Raw genomic sequence first — 20,489 nt, 5'->3', positions numbered from 1 at the left:
TTTATTTCTCCTTGAACTTTCTTCATTCCCTTCGTTTAATCACCGCTACCCATCATCATCACTCTGACACACCTGAAACACAGGATACCCTCTCAGAATACAACAGTTAATACGAGTAGACATTTGAACTTACATGCATCTTGATGGAAGCCACTCCAAACCGGTGGAGCACTCCTCTTCCGGTGTCGAGCAGGTGCATTTGCACTTTTCGGAGTTCCAGACCATGTTCTTTAAACGTTTGCACTCGGCCTGCTCACTGAAATTCATGCACATGCACGAGCAAGTTTCCTCGCTGTACTCCTGATACCTGTTGCAGTGATGCTTCATCACGTTGCATCGGCATCTAAAATTGAACGGACCGTTGGAGCGATGGAAAAACCTCGAGTTATTTATAGTCTTCGTGTGGTTTTCGCTAATCTGAACCGATTAACGCGGTCACGATGGTTCCACTTTAATCTGGTCCCTATTGTCACGTCCTGACATTTGATTTGATACAGTTTACCCTGCTGTGTGAATAACGAAAAGTATACGAAAGGGGTCCAACGAAGTGAATGAAGTTATGCATTTTAGTTACTGGGGCCAATTAATAGAGGTTGCATAGTAGCTAAATAGTACCTCATATTTAGTACCTAAGAGTACGTGATAGTATCTACTAGTGCTTAATAGTACGTGATAGTACTCAATAGTACTTAATAGTACCTAATAGTACGTGATAGTACTCAATAGTACTTAATAGTACTTAATAGTACCTAATAGTACGTGATAGTACGTGATAGTACTCAATAGTACTCAATAGTACCTAATAGTACGTGATAGTACTCAATAGTACTCAATAGTACTCAATAGTACTCAATAGTACCTAATCGCACCTTATAGTATCCCACAGGATGGTATCTAAGGGTTGCTAATGGTACGTAATGGTATCCAATGGTACCGAACCAACACCTGATGGTATCTAATGGTTGCTAATGGTACCTAATGGTACCAAACCCAGACCTGATGGTATCTAATGGTCACTAATGGTATTTAATGGTCCCTAATAGCACCGAATGGCACCTAGTAGTACTTTATACTACCTATTTTTTTCATTTCCTGTTTTATGGTTACCTCTTCAGATAAAATTTCGTAAAATACTGAATCGTAAGTCTAACATCTCACCTGCATTTTGTGTGCTCCTCGACAAGAACTTTATGGCACGTCATATCGTTGACCTTAAAAATGCCGCTCTTTTTAACGAGGATCGCTTTGCGGTGAGTATCAATCGGCATACAGGACAAATTATTGCCGCAAAAACCTTCACACCTCTTCACCGTCACCATACTAGGAAAATACATGTACCCAGGTTCCTGGTCCAGGTTCACCATCGTTACTCGTGGCATGCACTTCGCTTGTCTCATCGCTAGGTTATATTCTAAACGTATCCCCATGCAGTCTATCGAGAATGTTATTTAAGCAATAATATATCGAATGGTTATAACGAAGATATTGGATTCAAAACAAGGTAATATAACCACCTGGCTACTACGCGCCACTATAGTGATTGTTCAGGTTGAAAATTTTACTCCCGCAAATTAATTCTTTAGGATGAAATGTAGTATAGTGACTATTTTTGTATATGTATAATATTAAAGAACGTTGAATAGTTGTTTATATTAACCACTAGACTGCAAATACTTATGAAAATTCTTGTTTCTTTGGATAAATATCTAGAAATAAAATTACCAATAGAACTCGAAGTAATAACAATAATATTTATAAACTTCATAACAGTATTCATTTCTATGTCTAGCAGTTTAGTGATTACGTTAACTTCTTCACCATGTGATACACACGAAAAAATATTCCATCGTTGCGATTGAAGTTAATTTTTGTCTATGAAACGTAATGAACTAAATAATTCACTACAACAACGTAATAACTAATATAGAAAAATATTTTTTATACCTATCTTTATTACACCCAAATTGGAAGTTCCGTAATAGTTGGTACACTTCACCTTCCATAACGCCGTACTAAATGTGAGAATATATACGAAACACGCGAACAGTTGCATTTCCAGATGACTGACAGAGGACCCGATATCCACGACGGAAGAGTATCTATCACAGTGCGGCAACGAATATCCTGTCCGGCTTTTATATGAGCAAACATTGTGGTTTGAAGTACACTTCATTTTGAGCCGCGATAATCCGTCAGAAATTATCTAAGAACTCCATAAACGGACGTAAAAAATATTCCTTACCGCTGCGAATATGTCTCTCTTTTACGTAATGAATCGAACCGGGTTGGTTTGTAAATAGTATCTCGTTTATTTCTTCATCTATACATATCGTCGATTTTATTGGACCACAGTTTTCTGTCCAAGCGCGTACAAATTGGGAAATCAAGTGACGTATGGGGGACTCCGTTGAAATGAAAATAGGGCCTCACGTGGGCTAGAACGTCAAGATAGGTCCTTCTCGATGATCAAGAATATCTGCAAAGAAAAACGAATCGCCATTATCTTCCTCCTGTAAAAATGAACACGTTGGTCCTCGATTTTTAGCCTGTACGCTATGGCTAATGAGTGTACACAGTTTATATTCGATGTACGAAAGATATACAGGGTGCCTCATTTGAACTTTCACATACAATTATTTCCCGAATCATTCGTTAGTCCAAAAAATGTTTCAAGTGGAACTCACGTTGTTTCGATGGTGACATCTTATGATGGTCACAAATCTTATCTGGGTGGACATGTTTCTGAGATTTCAAAGTGACCTTTGATCTTTTAATGGGCCAATATGTTTTCATTTATGTAGATCTGTAGTCCATTCCGCGATGAATTCACTGACACTGATATTTTTTTTTTTCAAGGTCACCTATTACCCATCAAAACTTCCCTTTGTTTAACGTCCCTAAGACTTTTTTTACCGTAGTATTTCATCGATTTGGTTACAAACATCTTTATTGGCGTAGTATTTGTATAAATTTCGAACAGTAGTAAATGACCTTAAATGACCTTCAAAGACCAACATATTAAAGGTCAATGAATTCATCGCGGAATGGGCTACACGTCTACCTAAATGAAAATATATTGGTCCATTTAAAAAAAAAACAAAGGTCACCTTGAGATCTCGGAGGCACGTCCACAGTATACAGTAGTCCATAACCTTTTACAACAATTTCATTCAAAATGTTTGCTGTTCCTAAATTAGTCTGTTAACCTAAACTATTAACACGTTCATTCTGACCACTTCTTTAACAACGTACCTAACACAAGTATGCAAGGTGAAAAAAACGTTTGGAGAATAAAATAAACGTGTAACGGTGTAATTCTTAAATTGAGCTGATGTATTAGCGATCGTATACCTTTGGCAATGCTCCACCAGGGCAACGTAATGTAGGTAAGAAATGCGTTCAAGGGAACGGACTGGGCTCGCCTGGTCTCCTTCCAGAAATGGAACGTCTGAGTGAACCCTCTCATCGTCCACAGCGGGTTGTAAGCGCCGTCGTCCAACTCTGGCCACAGAAAACACCGTAATCGTTAGTCAACAGTCCCGACGCTATCGGAAACTCGGCGTACAGCTAAGATCCTGGAATGACTCGTAGGAAAGTGAATCTCGCGAGACATGTAGGAACAATGGCATCGGATCGAGACTCGTAGCGTCACGTTAATTGGAATCAAACGACTATATGGATCTAGGTGATCGATTTTCGTTGAACTGGGAGTATCACGGAGAGTTGTTCAAATGGTAACAGCAATACACATCGGCTACAGGTGCGCAGAACAGAGAGACACAAAGAGTGATGCACTAGCTTCGTTCGTTCTTCGAAGAGTGTCTGATTTTTTTTTTTGTCTAAACGGTTTAATCGAAACATCGTATGGACAGATCGAACGCTATGGAAATGACGGATGAAGCTTTGCCGTTTTTTTTTTTTTTTTGGGATACAAATGGATCGTCGGACGATCTCGTCAAGGCTCTACGAGCTTCCGCTCTTTCAGTTTCATCTCAAATTCTGGATGACTATGTTTATACCGGAGGTGAAACACGCAGGGTAGTTTTTTTATTTTTCACCGAATTCCCCGTTTCGATTGATTTCGATCTCACCGTCGGTCGTTTTTGTTACGAACCACCACCAGCACTACGGGACACCGTCACGACAAACCAAAATAATAATCCAGCGGCCGATCGATTTAATCACCGGGACGATACCATCGCCGTTGTAATTTCACCATCCTCATAAACACAGTCATGGTTCGAGCATGGTCACACAAATAGAGAAACAAATTTAGTTCTCTGACGATTACCATGGATTGAGCATAATGGACAGAAATGACCACTGGCGGACTGGTGTTGTACAGGCTGCTCAATAAACGATCGCTTTAGCACGAGATTATCTTCTTTGCATCTGTCTACAGGGTGTATCGTAATACGTCGGCGTTACTTTAGATCAGTGAAACTGATTATTTGACCCTGTTTCGGAGTTACGACGATGTTATTCTATTGCTATTCAGGCTTGGCGGTCTGAATTACTGTTAGAATTTTATTCCAGGGTGGATCGTAATTGGTGGTTACAATCATGAGAGGATAATACGTCATGAAAGAATAAGTTTAAAGTATAAACTAACATTTTTATAATTGGATATCAATTTTCGAAAAATGCGAATTTCGGACGTGTCCGTCTATTGTCAGCTGTTTCTACTCGTTAGATAATCAAGAATGGAATGTTTTATGCAAAACTTGTAGTTTAGATTTTCGACAGACCCTTTGGTGAGGTAAACTTACAACCGGCCACCCTGTATAATTGCCTATATTTTAATAGTCTGTTCTATAAGATGAAACTATTAATGTTAAGATTGTATTAATATATGCTATTCCTTTTATTCTAATCTTATCCCTAAGCAAAGGTCCCATTTTCTAGAAAATTATTCGAAGAAGCTATTCTCTTTTTAATCAAGAAGTAAGGTTAATTTTTAGGATAATAACCACATGATCATGCATCTAATTTACGCTACGATTGCTAAACTGTTCTAGAAACAAGGTCAAACATTTAAAATCAGGTGATTAGTTACTTGGTTTCCTGTGTCTAGTTGTTGGTACCTTCGAAGTACTACCTTGTGGCTATAGTCAAGGGGGTAGTTTAGGGTGCTAGGGGAGCATTCTTGCAGAACTATATTTGTAATAGTCTTTCTTAATACTATTCCACCTTTGTACTCCTTAGTGTATATCAACACTGATCAACAATCAGAGAAATTGTATAATTCCTTATAAAATATACGCAATTCTTTGTACCTTCTCGTTCACTGAGAAAAGGCGACGAAGAGACGTAGAATCACGATCCTCTTTATACAGGGTGATTCACGATTGCAAGGAATAGATTGTTTGGGAAATCATCCTAAGCAACAAATATATGAACACATGAACTTATTCTCAATACTTAAATAGTCACAACAATTTAAAGATTAACATTTCGAGCATTCATTAAAAAACTGAACTCTGAAAAAAGATGCCCCATGTACCTTCCACTTTCATTCCTGAAAAGTTGCTTCGCAGCAAACTTGTAATTCAACTACAGTAGCAAGAAAATTATAGAACTTCGTAACTACACAAACATACCGAAAACAAGATCCATGCTTGTATAACACTCTGCACTTAACTCGATCTCCCAAACAATCAAAGTGTCCTACATCTGCCCTGAATCACTCTGCACACCAACAACATGCATCGCAAAACGTAGTATCTGAAAGAATATTCGCAATATCTTGGATACCCAAGAACCACGAAAAGAAAAACTACCCCAAACACCCTTCGTATTACAATAAACCCTGTACCAGCGAAACACTTCGGGATCACCCCGTTCTACGTCGAAGCACTGACGAGGTATAAGAATAATCCTTTCATCTTATGGGAGTTGGTGGCCCACCTAAACTGTAGTACCGACACTTTAAAAAGCCTATGATTTTAGCGACCTCTACTTTTTGAGAACGATGATTCTGCGGTGGGCAGTGACACTAAATAATGATTTCAGCGACCTCTACGTTTTGAGAACAGTGAATCTGCGATGGGTAGTGACACTAAAATGGAAATGGGGTACGTAACCCCAGAAAAGTGGGCCACATAAATATACTGGATGAAATGTCTACTTTTATACCTCGTCTGTGGTCGAAGTAAGCCGTCGTTTATGGAACAGCCCGTGGCCTGTGCACGTGTTCGATTTAATGGGGGGGTTTGTGGAGGTGGTGTCGAGCAGGGTGGAAGAAGAATTTACCCTGTGAGCCGGGGCGGCGCGGGAGCTCGCACCAATAGTAGATGGCTGTGCCGTCTGGTGTGACACGGTGAGGGGGCAGCGGGTTCCCAACGAAGCTGCCAGATAGCGCTCGCCTCCGTCTTCGCCTGGGCAAGGTGGCGCTCTGTCGGTGTGTGGTTAGGTTGCCGCGAGTGATACGGGCGTTCGCGTTTTTGTCTTTCATCGGCTCGTCGTTTTTGTTCCGGTTCCTCGATGTGTAGTAGTCTTCGTGGTCGGAGCCAGCGGATCGTAGACGTCTTCGTCCATCCGGTCGACGGGATCTGAACATCTCGTCGTCGCTGAGCAGTCGATGCTCCTCTTCGTTCTCCAGATTGTTGATCCTCTCTTGATTGATGTGCCCGGTGCTGTACGGCCTGCGTTTCCGATTATTGTCCTGCTCCTCCTCGTATCCCAACGGCAGCTCCTCCTTGCCGTGGACCATAATGGCGCCTGCGTTCAACTTCCGGCGAACGTTGTCGTCCGTGAGACACGCAGCTGCCGGCACCAGTATCTCGCTACCGACCTCGATATGGTTGTGCTGGTAGTTCTGGAGGCCTGCCCACGAAACAACACGTTCGACTATCTGCACGCTACGTCTCGCGGTTTCCACGATGCCCTTACATTCTTGGTCTCCTCGGCCGGGAAACTGTCTCAGGATCGTTCAGATCCTTAATCGCGCGATGCAATGTTGCGGTAGGCGATCCTTGGTGCGAGTGTTTGTAAGTACGGAAATAATTCTTTGTGCGAAGATTTGTGATTTATTACAGCTGAGCAGAGTTTAATATAAATTGGAGACTATTGGCCAGAAGTGTTAGGTTAGGGTTAGGGTATGTATCTAATAGAATCTGGTTAAACACTAAGAAAGTGTTGCTGGACTTGAAGTACTCTCTAGGACAGGCGTTGGCAACCTATGACCCGCGGGTCAACGTTAATCTATTATTTATATTTTCTCAAAGTGTTTGTTTCATGTTTATGTTTTATAATTTGTTTTTATATAATATACTTTATTTACGGAACCCGAGTGGGTCTTGAAATTATCAAATGGGTCATTTGGTGACCCGCGGGTCATAAGCTGCCGACATCTGCCCTAGGAAATACTAAAAATCCCTAGGAAACCATTATTGCTAATATGAAATAATTTATCGTCGATAGAAACGTACAGTAAAATATCATTTTACTAGAATTTAATAAAACCTATGAAGTTGGTAGGTGTGTGAATTAGTTGTGTCCAGTCTTGGAGCATTAGTTTCATTAAGTTATTGTGGAATAATACATTCCACCTTCATTGATTGTCAGACCTGGTCTCACACCTCTGGCCGATAGTGAATAAATAAATATGCTGTAGACTTTATGCACATATAGCAGGAATATGTTCCTCGATATCACTTCCTCCACAGAATTTGCCTGAAAGTTTCGCAGAAAAGAACTTCGCCTTGCACTTCCCGAAGGATCACCTACCCTTAATCGCATCACGCATTCAGGGTCTGTTTCTATTTCACAGTTTCTCCACGAGAGACAAAGAACGATCGTCCCGAACACGTAGGAGCACGCTCACCGTCTGTTTCGTGATAGGCCTCCTTGCGGTTCGGCGAATTCTCGTTACCGGCGCGTTCCCACGAGTTACGTTGCTTTTGCTTGGGACGTTGTTGCTTGCCGGGTAGATTAGGGGATCTTCTTCGTCTGGCGCGAGGACTCCTGTGATTTCCCGGCGAGCCCCGGCCGCCCCAGCTGCTATCCTGTGGATCGGCTACAAAGGAAAGAGCCGGCATGGCACGTGCCATAGATTAGAGACAAGGCATTATATCTTTTCTCCCGTTTCGTTCGTCTTTAATACTCTGCGTTTAAATTTGTTACGTCCATTCGTTTATTTTGTCGTTGTTGTTGTTTATTTCTGTTTCGTGACAAATGTACGCGGGGTTCGCGTGTGGTGGTGTTGGTGGTGGTACTCTAAGCTGTTTTTCTTCTCGCGTCGCACGTTATTATTCGTTTCCGAATCTCTTCCGTTGAATAATTGTCGGATAGCTGCGCCTAGATCGATACACTCCGCGCGTCACGATGGCACCCGACCGGTCCGAGGGATACGATCGAAAATCAACGTGTGCGGTCCTTCGAGCATCGAAGGACGATAAGAGGATTCGCAAAGAAAGAGCACTCTGCAATTAGTTTTCTGTTACTTCAGGCAAACTGGATCGGACGTAACTATAGAATTCGGCGATAGATCGGCAGAGTTAGAGAACGAAAGTATATATATACATATAGGCTGTGAGTTTGCGAACAAATAAAACATGCGATTCTTGTGTTCAACTGAACAGAAGTTGTCGGAAGTTCAAGAATCCGAGAAGAAAAGTGTTTGTCACGCGATGTAAACGGAACATGTTCAATACTATATCTTCTCTATGTGGCAGTTTCTAAGCTATTGAAGAGAAAGAATTGTGCAAAAGACACAGTAACACAACCGCATGCACGATCGATCCTGAAGGGCGCAGGCAGAGAAAAAAATAATAGGATAAGGACGAGTGAAGATATATAGTGTCTGTTAACTTCCGTCCCGTTTAGATTCATCGATGACGCGGATGAATCGTCCTAGGCGGAGTGGAAAACTTAGCTTCTTAGTTACCGTCTCGAACGTCCCCGGCCTCGATCTCGCTAAGACCGTTCGCCATCGAGTCCAGTCCTTCGTTCTCCGATCTGGCTTTCGTCGCGGCGGTGTCAGGCTTCGTTCTCCAACCGCCACGAACGAAATTGTTTAAGTTCGCACTCGGGTCGGACAGCCTTCGTTGATGTCGATACATGAACAGTTCCTCGGCGTCGTCCCAGTCCGCGTCCCACAAGGAATCCGTGGCGCAGTAGCCGGGCTCCGAGGTGGGGGTCTCCGCCCCTGATCCCTTGGGCTTCGTCACAGCCATTTCCGCGTGTCCTTTACCTGCAAGACCGTAAGTCAACGCGACGGACCGTGGAAGACATTAAAGGATAGTTCATGGATTATGGATTTGAGTTTGTTCCATCGGTGAACTATACGAGTTTATGAATTTTGCATCTATATTTCGAAGTATCTGCACACGATTGCTAACAAGGAAAGACACGAAATTGTTCCCTTCCGATTTTGATAAAACTTCGTATGTCTGTTAAGCAGTCAAAAATAAGGGATACGTATTCTTTTTTATCGGCTGAAACGCGACTTTGTAGGGTGAAACCACCTATGTCTGTTAAGCAGTCAAAAATAAGGGATACGTATTTTTTTTTATCGGCTGAAACGCGACTTTGTAGGGTGAAACCACTCCTCGAAGTTTCAACCCGAAAGTATTATCTCGAAAACCAGATGAGATACATGGAAACTTCTAATGGACGAGGTTTGCGGTTTTTTATGTAGAATAATGTGGTGCTAACAAATTGTCCAAAATATGATTTGTTTGTAACAAAAAATTTCGGATCAAAACTTCGAGGGGTTTCACCCCTTAAAGTAGCGTCTCAGCTGATAAAAAAAATACGTATCCCTTATTTTCGACTGCTTAACAGACATACGAAGTTTCATAAAAATCGGAGGGAGACACTTCCATGCCTTTCTTTGTAAGTTGAAGTTCCTGCTATACGATTCTGGTCAGTAAAGATAGTTATGTTTTAAAAGAAAAAGTATTTCATGGCACAAATTTCGACAAAATAATATATGTCGAAATAAAAATTTCGATATACTTCTTCCTCAGTTGTAATAGGCTTTCAATAATGTGTTTTCACCATTTCATATATTTCGTTCTGTTCAGCGTAGTTTATGGTAAGAGATCCGAGTGTGCAAATACTTTCTGTGTTGACTATACATATTTTTTTAAAGTCGAAAAGTGTAGACTCTTCTATCAGGACTAGTAGGAGGTTTAAGCAAGCAATTGCAAGTGGAGCTACAGGATAAAGGATGGACTGTTCACAGAATTACAGTGGAGCAATAATTATTTCGAGAAATTCACCATGTTGATCACGATACTTTTTGAACGAAGTTTTAAAAAGGTCGATGTAGATTAAGAGTTAACAAAAGAAACTAAAGAAAGGGTATTTTGTGTAACAGAAAGATTGAGTGTTCGTACCACGAGGTCCCTTCATCCGAACGAACTCTATTCTCTGCGAAGCTGCGCCGGAAAACAGGCCGAAGGTCATGCGTTGCGCCATTTTGGTGCTCAAGCTCGACTGCAAATCGAAGCGACGATATTATATTTCGGAAACGCGTGTGTCGTTGCTCGAACTGAATGGAATTTTAAAAGACGTACCCTCGCGTCGTAGACTTTCTTCAGAGCATCGTATCTGATAGAACCAAGAAAAATCACACCCTGAATAGCGCCCTCTCGGTCGGACGCGACCAACTCCACGCACACCATCTCGCCGTCCCTGACTAGAATATCACAGAAAACTTCGTCGAAATTGTCCACCATGAAACAGATGTGCGGGTAGGTCATCTCTTCGAGATCCCCTTTTGCGTCCATGCGACGACGACTCGGACTGGCGTACACCTTTTGCGAGTGTCTACGTAAAACCTGAAAACAGTATTCGATCGTTAGTAACGTGAAATATGATGAAGATTCGAAAATTTACATGTTCGTTGGATAAAAATTTTCTTGTGCACAATTGCTCGCATGAGGTCTTGTAGGACTCCAATATCTCAGCCATTATTCAGCCATTACCAGAATGTCATACAGAAGACCTAATTAGGAAACTATTATAGAATTACGAATTTATGAAGACAATGACCCCATGCGAGTAATTAAAAGGTTAATAAGGTATTAAAAAATTCTACTAGTGATTAGAAAAACAAGTCTACTGTCAGATCTTTTTTGAAGGTAATTCAATCGTCTTGAGCTTATCACTTCTATAATCTTTAGATCCATTTTGGATCCAAACCTAACATTTTAGACTTTCATTTTGTTCCATTTTGTCTTCATGTTTTCAATTGTATTCTGCGATCATTAACATTGTTTCTACGCAATTATTTATATTTATCTAAGTTTGAGAAAAATATAAGAAAATTGGTACAAATATATCTGTGTGTTTCTTGTTCCTCAGGATTATGTTAAATTTAATAACTGAACCTAGTGTCGTAGAAAGGTTCATGATTTAAAGCACCGTTTATAATACAATAATTCTGACAACTATGTTACGTTCTTTCACTTATAAATTAAATGTCAAGTGGTTGGAAGATGAATTTTTAGAAGATTACAAGTCGAAGAAGAATCCTGTGGATCAATTTAGTTCCAATCAGTTGAGCATCGAACTCTGATCTTCAGTGTTAGCACTTTCTGCTCATCTTCGCCTACTGTCCTAAATATCAACAATCTTAGCAGAATTAAAAAGATTTACTGTTCTGACTCTCAACAATCCAGCATGGTCTGTGACAAAAGATTTTCCAACCATACGACAATACCGAACTCGTTATTGTTAAGTCTAGACTCTTTTCGAGCCGGTGTGCCTCACTTGCAATTCCTTGGGGCTCGTTCTTGTGCAGATCGCTAACGTGAGCGTGTAGTCGAACTGATGTACGACCAGGTTCAGGTACACGGTTTCCTCCCAATCGATGTCGGGATCGCCGATCGGCAGTTTCTTGCTGTCCTTCCGGAACACGTCCACCTCCGTCTCGAACTTCGGCAGGTACCGGGACGAGGTCTTCACGTGTTTCTTACGCACGAAGAAGAGCAGATCGTCGCCATCGATCGTGTGCTCCGCTTGGAAAAGGAAATGCCGGACGAACAGGTCCGTCCAGTAGGTTGTACCTTGTAATACCACGAAGCCAGAGTCTGCGGACAGATTTCGAAACTGATCGTTTACAGGCATATTATAATGGAACGAATACAGTGACTTATTGAATGTTTATGTGGAATTGGAGGTAGCAATCGGGCAGGGTGTGATTCTATATGAAAGAATGAGTAGAAAATATAGAATAAAATTTTTTTATCTAAGACTTTATTGTCGAGATAATTCAATTTGAAGATCCACTGGATGCGCGTGTAATTGAATAGGACCTGGCTAGCGCGTCTGTTCATGGCATTCCGTTTCTACTTACGATTGTACCGTGAGGAATACATGCGTTTCAGATTAATTTTCAAAGCCGATTTTCTCGAAAACGAAGTCTGAAATGAAAAAATTTTATTCTATATTTTCGACTTAGTTTTTCATGTATAATCACCCCCTGCTCGGTTGTTACCACCAGTTAAGGGACATCCTATGTAGCGGGGAAACAATTGTGTAAAAATAAATTCGATTCTTTTTTTTTTTTGCGAAACTCGAGTAGAACGGATGAGAAAAATAACAAAGACGTCAGTGGTGGCGAAGGTCGCCGATAAAAATAAGAAAGCCTGATTTGCTTCAGGAAGTATCGTCTCTCGGTATTTCCGAGTATTATCGTGCATTCGAGTGGATATTAGACGTGATCGCGGAAAACAATAGACTCACGGGAAGTACCGAAGACGACCGAATCTCGGGCTGGCCGATAATCGATAATAATATTTAGGAACGACGACGATGCTGCTGCGTAATTGCAGGTTTTACCATAATCTTGGCGACAGATCCTTCGATTTGTCGTGGATTTAGTGGGCAATGTAAAACTCGATCCTATCGATCGTTTATGGTAGACGTAAATGGAATGCGTGTTCTGCATAAATAGCGTGTTTATGACAAAATTTTTTTATTATACATGGTGTTGCCAAGATAAATATGTAGATAGATTTTAAAAGCGTATTGTGTTCGGTTCTTGAATAGCATAAGGTCATACCTATAAATATAGATTCAAAATTTTTCCATTCTTAAATATCAATACGTTTGGTTTACTTTAGAATTTTATGTCTGACGTAAATTCAATATATTTTTTCTTATCTCTGGACGTTGTTGGATGACCAACTCTTTGTCAACACTCACGTCTGGGGTGTCAGACAGGTTAAACATACTCAACCGCGTCAAAAACATAATACCCATCTTTGAATGGAAGAAAACCTAATTTATTCTTTTTCTTTCGATGTTCAACGTCGCAGCGACTTGTTGGCCATTAGCAACTCTTTAGAGTAGATTATATGTATTTCCTGGTATAGTTTCGGGTTCTTTAGGAATTTTAAGATACTTATTGTTATGATACTTATTGAATTCGTCTTGACATCCTGTAACAGATAGGCGTAAAAAAAATTATAGCTGCACTTGCAAAAAATTGAAGGTGACCTTGAAAAATCATGAAAAAAAAGAGTTGACAAAAAATTTCCTATAATCACGTTGAAGCTCTCTTGAAACCATGCTATACCTAGTAAAAACATTTTCAATCGGTCTCCTAATAACAGAGTAATCTCTACTCATCACGATTCGTGGTTCACCCTGTATACTTCGGTTACACATTGCATACAACATACAGAGTAATTATTTCCATACATTTGTCATCCGCCTAAGAACACCAGTGCATTCCGGCGTGAAAAGCAAGGTAGTCACTCACACGTGAAACCTGGAATGGAATTGAGTCGTGCACTTAATTATGCAGCGACAGGGGATTACGTCACACATCGCGAATACAGAACGAGCGTGTTTACGGCGATTCCCCGTCGTTTTAACGAACGTGGTTTCGTTAGTACAATCTGTCGCTCGGTGCTAACGCAAAAACAGATACCACAATAGGGGACCGTGATCACGACTAATTAACAAGGAACGCAAAAAAACTTTCGGTTCCGAGATACCGGAGCAAATAAAGTAAAGAACAGGAAATTTCATGGTCGAAGGAGCGTCAGACATCCGTGAGCGATGCTGGAAGGAAAAGTGTTCAGCTGGAAAATCACTGCAACACAGAAAACAAAAGAATTACAAGTAGAACGAGGTGTCTACTTGTTGGATTAATCGTTTAAGACGTTTCGATGTCATCGACCTCGGCGATCCTGTAATTATGCACGCAAAACGAATGTAAATGTATTCGTCGCGAACCACCGTGAACAACGCACTTCGCGTCGATCGTTTGTTGATAAACACGAATGATGTCATATCGTCTGACAGGGACAGGAACATTTAGTAGATTCGAATAGAATCGTTCGTGTGGAGAATATTGAGAGGAACAGGAACCGAATGATTTCGTGAAAACGATGAATACGTAGAAAAATCCGTGGCTCGTTTCACCCTCGACTCGCATCGATCGGCGAAATCACCCTCGCAGCGAACCCCTGGTGGACCCTAAACAAAAGGACCAGTTCCCTTGGGGAACGCACCCCACGACACGGCTCAAGCACACTCGCGACCTCCCACGAAACTTGGAAAGCGAACTCGACCCGCGGTTAAATCCTTCCTGCGACAAGTACGAACCGTTTTCGAGCTTAACGGACCTAATGCCTTCGGCTCTCGAGGCATTCAGAATCAACCGAGTCACGATTCAATCGACTTGTTCCATGAAAGGTACCGCTGTAACCCCATGTGAATTCATCGATTACTGAAAATAATAATTTAAAAATTAAATGTTTGTTGGTTAAATTCTTGAGAGATTTTTTTTCTAGTTAAATCTCTTTTGGAAATTAGTTTTACATCCTGTTTTCTTGAATACATAATTCAATTGTTTGGGTTGTTTTTGGAGAAAATTCTTGGGTAATTTGTTTAGGAGTATTGAATGTGTGGAGAAGAAAGTTTATTTTCTAGACACTATAGAAAAATCATGTTAAATTGATTATATGGATTCAATTTTCGAGGTTATAAAGGATCAAGTCATGTTCCCTGCAGAGTCGACCACCTGCAAGTACTCCGTTACAAGTGTCATAGCAACGCATGCATAAGGGGCCTTTTCTCCAAGGCAACTATCAGCATGACAAACGCTAAAAGGACAACGTGTGTAAATTTTTATAAGATCAACAATCGTAGTATGATATATAGTATGATACACATTCTCGTTGGTAAACAAGCGTGACGCAACATACGAAGTTGTTGTAGGTCAGAAATAAATATTCTCAAGGCAATATTAACATTCAACAGGTAATACTTATACCAATGGGAAGTAACAAAAATAGTACACGATATGAAGTGCCTAATAAGATCAGAGCAAGAAATAAAGTCTCCGGTAATCGTGACATTTCCGTAAATACAATAGGCATCTCAGTATTGATGACCGGAATTGTACATTCTAGAACGAAAACTAACATAGGAGTCCTGTTAGCAGAGTGTCTACATAAATGAAAATCCTCAAAAACTTATTTGCCAAAAAGGAAGAGCTACGCACTCAAATATTTATAGAATCCTTTCAGCTAAGAAATTGCGTACACACAAGAACGACTTGTTTAAGATTTCGAAGAAGCAGACTTAAGAATCCTTTCTCCAGATCATTTATCATCCAAAATATTCTTGACAGCCTGAACCTATTTATATCTTCTGAAAAACACGAACTATCACATACAGAGAGGAGAAACAGACTTCAGAATCCTCCCTCCAAGCCACAGAACAAAATGAAACGCGTTGAACCTATTAAGACATTAACCCAGCTGCAGCACACTTGGTTCAAGGCCGTAGGTTCTCATTCATACCGGGGAAGTAAGAAACAACACGCGCGTTGGCAACAATTTCCTCTATTTCCCTCTTTCTCCCCGTTCCAATTCCACTCTTCTAAAAAATAAAACCATTTCTGACGAAAATAAAACTTTTTCAAAGATACCATACGATCAAAATAGCATTAACAAAATTACAAATACGATTATATCACAACAATTCTCACTGCTGAAATTTTCGGGTGTAAACCTTGTCCTTGTGGAATCATTTTCCCAACGTTTCGCAAGCATTGCACCTACCCTCATCAAGGGTTCGAAAGACAAACAGATATTCCCCATACCGCACCACTAATATACTAAAACTTTCTCATTGGATACCAATCAAAGGACACTCCTAATTCTTCAACTGACCACAAATCAAAAATATCACTATGTCTTTCGACTCCCCAATGAAGCCAGAAACATTAAGAAAATAATGCCAGAAGGACACAACTTACACCCAAAAGCCTCAACCCTGAGACCTGTACGATGCCAAGCCACGAAAACCTCGATCAGATCCAAACAATTCCAACGGGTCGACAAAACAATATCTCTACGAACCATCCTTGAGCATTTGCCGTAGCTCCTTGGTCCTCTGGAAGTTGATCTCTTCGAGAAGCTGCTCGAGCATGGTCGGTGGCCTGGCGAGGCCCGAGGTCGAGCTGCCCGCGAGATTAGCCATGCCCCCAGCTGGCCGCCGTGGCGGAGCGTCCTCCTCGACGGTTCCGTTTCTTCTTCGTCCTCGCTGGATCCCACCTGTCCGCCGCGCAACCGACGCACGTTTCGCGTCGCGTCGAATCACGCACGGGCGGACCCAATCCGAGCGACGGTCGACGAATCGGTGACGTGACACTTAGCGACGATCGCACCGAGGTGGCGAGGGGTCATCGTGAGCCTTCTACGAGACTCAGCGCCGGCATCTCTCGCGCCTCTCTCCTGATGGATTACGTCACGGTTCACTGCTATTCCCTTCACGGCGATTCCAGCTGATTCAAATCCTATCGCACCGCTCTTAGCTGGCCCATAACGACGCGTCACCTCGAGTTATTGCTTCCCCCCCTTCCCTATCAGGATGTATCACGATGATTGTTTTTCTTCGAGCGTGTCTCCCGCTCTGCGGCCACGGTTTCGAGCTTTGCGTTTCCCTGACGGAGAGAGAGACACACCGGGAGAGACCCCCCGACGACACACGACTGGTTAACTAGCGGTCTGCACCGCTCGATGATTCCGCGCATGCGGAACGCAACCAAAGCTTCCGTCGCGCCATCGACGCGCTGTTTTCGAACGGATTTCCTCGATGGGGTAATTGCGAAGTGACTCATTTCGTTCACGCCTGTATTACGATGACCGATTGAACATCACTGTCGACGTGATAGGCCGGTTTTGTGATTATTTTCGGAGTTTTGTGAGCTTCCTGTGGGCGCGAAACGTAGTACAGACATCTTTCGATTATCGTCTGGCTTGTCCTACACGATTATTGTCCAGGAGTTAGTCGTACCAGTGGTGAGGGGAGTTCGTTGACCTTTCGCTTTTGTTAACGAGGCTCAGGCTTTGGGCATAAAACAAATTTACGATCTCAAGCGTTTCTTCCTATTCGATTATTGTCCTGGCGCGGACCCAGGTTCGAGATGATAATCGAAAGTAGACTGTAGTTTCCTAAGAAATTCAATGGTCTGCAGGGTATTTATGAAAATGTGGGTAGTACAGATACCTTTCGATTATCGTCTGGCTTGTTCTACACGATTATTGTCCAGGAGTTAGTCGTACCAGTGGTGAGGGGAGTTCGTTGACCTTTCGCTTTTGTTAACGAGGCTCAGGCTTTGGGCATAAAACAAATTTACGATCTCAAGCGTTTCTTCCTATTCGATTATTGTCCTGGCGCGACCCAGGTTCGGGACGATAATCGAGAGCAGTCTGTACTTTCCTAAAAAGTTGAATGCTCTGCAGGGTATTCATGAAAATATGGGATAGTTTCAGAGGGGCAAAACCCTTTATATTTCTCAATTATAGTCCCATCGCACGATCATGCATTGTTTCTCAGTCTAATAATTTATGTCGAGGAAACTGAACAATGTTATGTGCAATGTTATTTAAAATCATAATACACGATTTAGTATTTAGGGAATCAGCTGAACCCTTTTGTCACATTCTTTTACAACCTTATAAGGAAGATATATTGTATTGCATAAAATATTGAAAGTAGAATAAACTTTGCAAAATAATACCGCAAATGTAAAGTGACACTCTTTTTTATCAGAGAATGGCAAGTAGTTTGAGACACAGTGGAAACAGTGGCATGAAGATACCATTTGATTCCGTTTCTACGATAGTAGCGCTGTCCAACCACTCGGATTCGTCAGTTCCCCTACTCTGGCAGCATTACCTACCCTCACTCTGTTTCAACAGATTCCATGTTTGCATATGCGTGTTCCACAATGTGGCGCGAGGAACAGCATGTAGGAAGCACTGGACTGTAAAGTCTATGTAGTTCACTTAGGTCTACCAAGCGTTGCTCTAATGTTCATGCAAGGCTTTGACATGTTTGTTGTATGAAAATCTTGGAAAATATTGAAGCATAGACATCACAGGAACTATCTATAATTATAATAATTTTTCGAGATCTGTACGCTATATTTTGTAGATATGCTCATGAAAAAGTTTTTAACTGCCTTTCAGGAACATTCTGTGTACAAGGTGCTTCAAGAAAATGTGACTACTTTACAGGGTGTCCAAAAAAGTGGGTCTAAGACAACAATAAATGAGGCAGACATTTAAATGATCCCGTTTAGCTATTCGATTCTGTTTATTTTCTTTTGTTTCCATAAAAAAATACTTGTATACAGGATGTTCAAAAAATGGGGTTTAAGGCTTTGGCCAAAATCAATCCTTTCGATGAAAAATGCAGTAGTATATTTTCAGGTTTGTTCCAAATCTTCGATATGTCTTCCTTCCGTTTCAATAGAAAACTCAGATTGCAGTACAAACAACTGGCTGCAGAAGTATTCTCATTGGCAAGTCCATACATAAAATGCATATTTGCCATTTCCACGTTAGAACAATAGGCGGACATTGTTAACGACGTGATAATATCACTAACCGTGCTATGGATGAATACTGAAGAGTTGTACTAGGTAAGCGTCTATCAAGTAATCTCTGTTGATATTAGTAACACTCTGATGTTGGCATACAACCTTGAATTAATGTGCTTCTAAACCAATTCTTCTGTTTACATTCAACACGTTGCGAAGTGAACTTACGACATCGAACGCTCGTAAATATAAAAGTTGATTTTACCTCGAAAGGATTTTACTAAGAACATTTTTTATTCCACTCGGTGAGCACTATAAGTTCCTAAATCTTTGGACCCCTTTTCTGAACATCCTGTATAGAAATGACATTTCTTTAGATAAACTGAAGAAAATATACAGAGTGGCCTAGCTAAGTGGGATCAGTGAAATATCTCCCTTATTTATTGTTGTATGACACATGTCAAAAGGTGGTGGAAGGAATTTTTTCTTAGGTTCATTTTGTCACTATATTTTAAGGTTATCGATATTTTTTTATCAATATATGTATTTTTTTCAATATTCGCTCTATAAAGATGTCGAAAAAAAATACAGAGTTCCATTTAAAAAAATACCGATGACTTCGGAATTTCGTTAAAAAATGACCTTGAAGAAAGTTCTTTCCATCGTTACGTGTGTCCATTGAAATATAGTAATAGTTATAAAAGTATTTTAACTATCCAAGTGCTTGTATGCAAGTACTATTACTCATTATTGTTACATTCAGGGGCTTTGAAAGAACGTTTAAGTAATGTGCACAGTAGAGAATTACTATTATGGTTCGTGCGTGATTATCCGGTTCCTAATTGTAACTCAAAATCGTCCTGACCCACATTTGAGTTATCCTACCGCGAAAGCGTTAATGTTCCGTTTTTGGAGTTGACGTGTGGTCATTGGACAGGGACCATTGGTGTATGCGGGCGTGGGTGTTTATCGTGGCCGTGTTATCTGGAAGACGCTGCTTCCAGGGAGATAGGACGACCCGAAACTGACCTCGTGACACTAGATAATAATTCCCTGCCGTGGCTGGCCGACTTGTCGCGGGATTCCAGATGGAACTATTTAAACGAGAATAAAATTCATGTCCTTGCTTTTCGAACCTCACGTTTTAAATCACTATGCGTGTTTTTTCTGCTACAATGTCTAAGTTTAATCAATGTTGCTCTGGAAATTTGTTCCTTTGTAAATATAAAATAGAGAATTGAAACAATTGGAAGATAGATTTATTAGAATTGTTTGTTCAATATTATGTACAGCACCTGTAATGTACAAATTAGGGCAGCAATTCATCAATCACATGCAGTATTGCTTGATTATATTTTTGATAAATTAAAGTCTTTTTTAGAATAATTTTTTGCTGTAATTCTATGGAAATTTTAATTTTGCACGTTATTAATCACACTGAGCAACAACTTATTGTTCTATCTGATTTAAGCAACCCCAATCATACGTGCCATGTTTTACATTATTAATATATAGAAAATAATTTTTCTGTAATATATTATTATATTGTCTTCATAATATGGTAGTCAACGTGTTAAGTGCACTTCCCGGTCAAATCCCCGGTAGGCAATGTTTATGATTTTTTTTTAGGAAAAATTATACAATTTAAGGTAATGAAAATTGTTGTACTTCACTGTACTACAAATGTAGA

The 20,489-nt window shown here is 40.7% G+C and overlaps 2 protein-coding genes across 3 annotated transcripts; both read right to left on the bottom strand.

Moving 5' to 3' along the window:
• Positions 1-35: 35 nt before the first annotated feature.
• Positions 36-1,397, bottom strand: LOC107187686 (balbiani ring protein 3-like). The gene is made up of 3 exons (XM_015575838.1): positions 1,159-1,397; positions 134-343; positions 36-72 (listed from the first exon to the last, which is right to left on the bottom strand). Exons 1-3 carry the CDS (start codon positions 1,395-1,397, stop codon positions 36-38), a joined length of 486 nt encoding a protein of 161 aa, XP_015431324.1.
• An 896-nt stretch (positions 1,398-2,293) lies between these two features.
• Positions 2,294-16,949, bottom strand: LOC107188004 (uncharacterized protein KIAA0930 homolog). 2 transcript variants are annotated; one of them, XM_015576222.1, is made up of 9 exons: positions 16,332-16,949; positions 11,722-12,041; positions 10,524-10,787; positions 10,344-10,443; positions 8,888-9,193; positions 7,826-8,017; positions 6,253-6,825; positions 3,352-3,501; positions 2,294-2,476 (listed from the first exon to the last, which is right to left on the bottom strand). In XM_015576222.1, the coding sequence occupies exons 1-9, from the start codon at positions 16,450-16,452 to the stop codon at positions 2,436-2,438; spliced, it is 2,067 nt and encodes a 688-aa protein (XP_015431708.1). In that variant the 5' UTR covers positions 16,453-16,949; the 3' UTR covers positions 2,294-2,435. The 2 variants fall into 2 exon arrangements, with proteins under 2 accessions (XP_015431708.1, XP_015431717.1); XM_015576231.1 differs by lacking the exons at positions 6,253-6,825; positions 7,826-8,017.
• Positions 16,950-20,489: the final 3,540 nt, after the last annotated feature.

This window comes from Dufourea novaeangliae, unplaced genomic scaffold, assembly GCF_001272555.1.
Source record: "Dufourea novaeangliae isolate 0120121106 unplaced genomic scaffold, ASM127255v1 scaffold16, whole genome shotgun sequence".
In the NCBI taxonomy this organism is placed as follows: Eukaryota; Metazoa; Arthropoda; class Insecta; order Hymenoptera; family Halictidae; genus Dufourea; species Dufourea novaeangliae.
The sequence above is the reverse complement of the archived record's forward strand: the minus strand, read 5'-3'. Positions and strand labels throughout refer to the sequence as shown.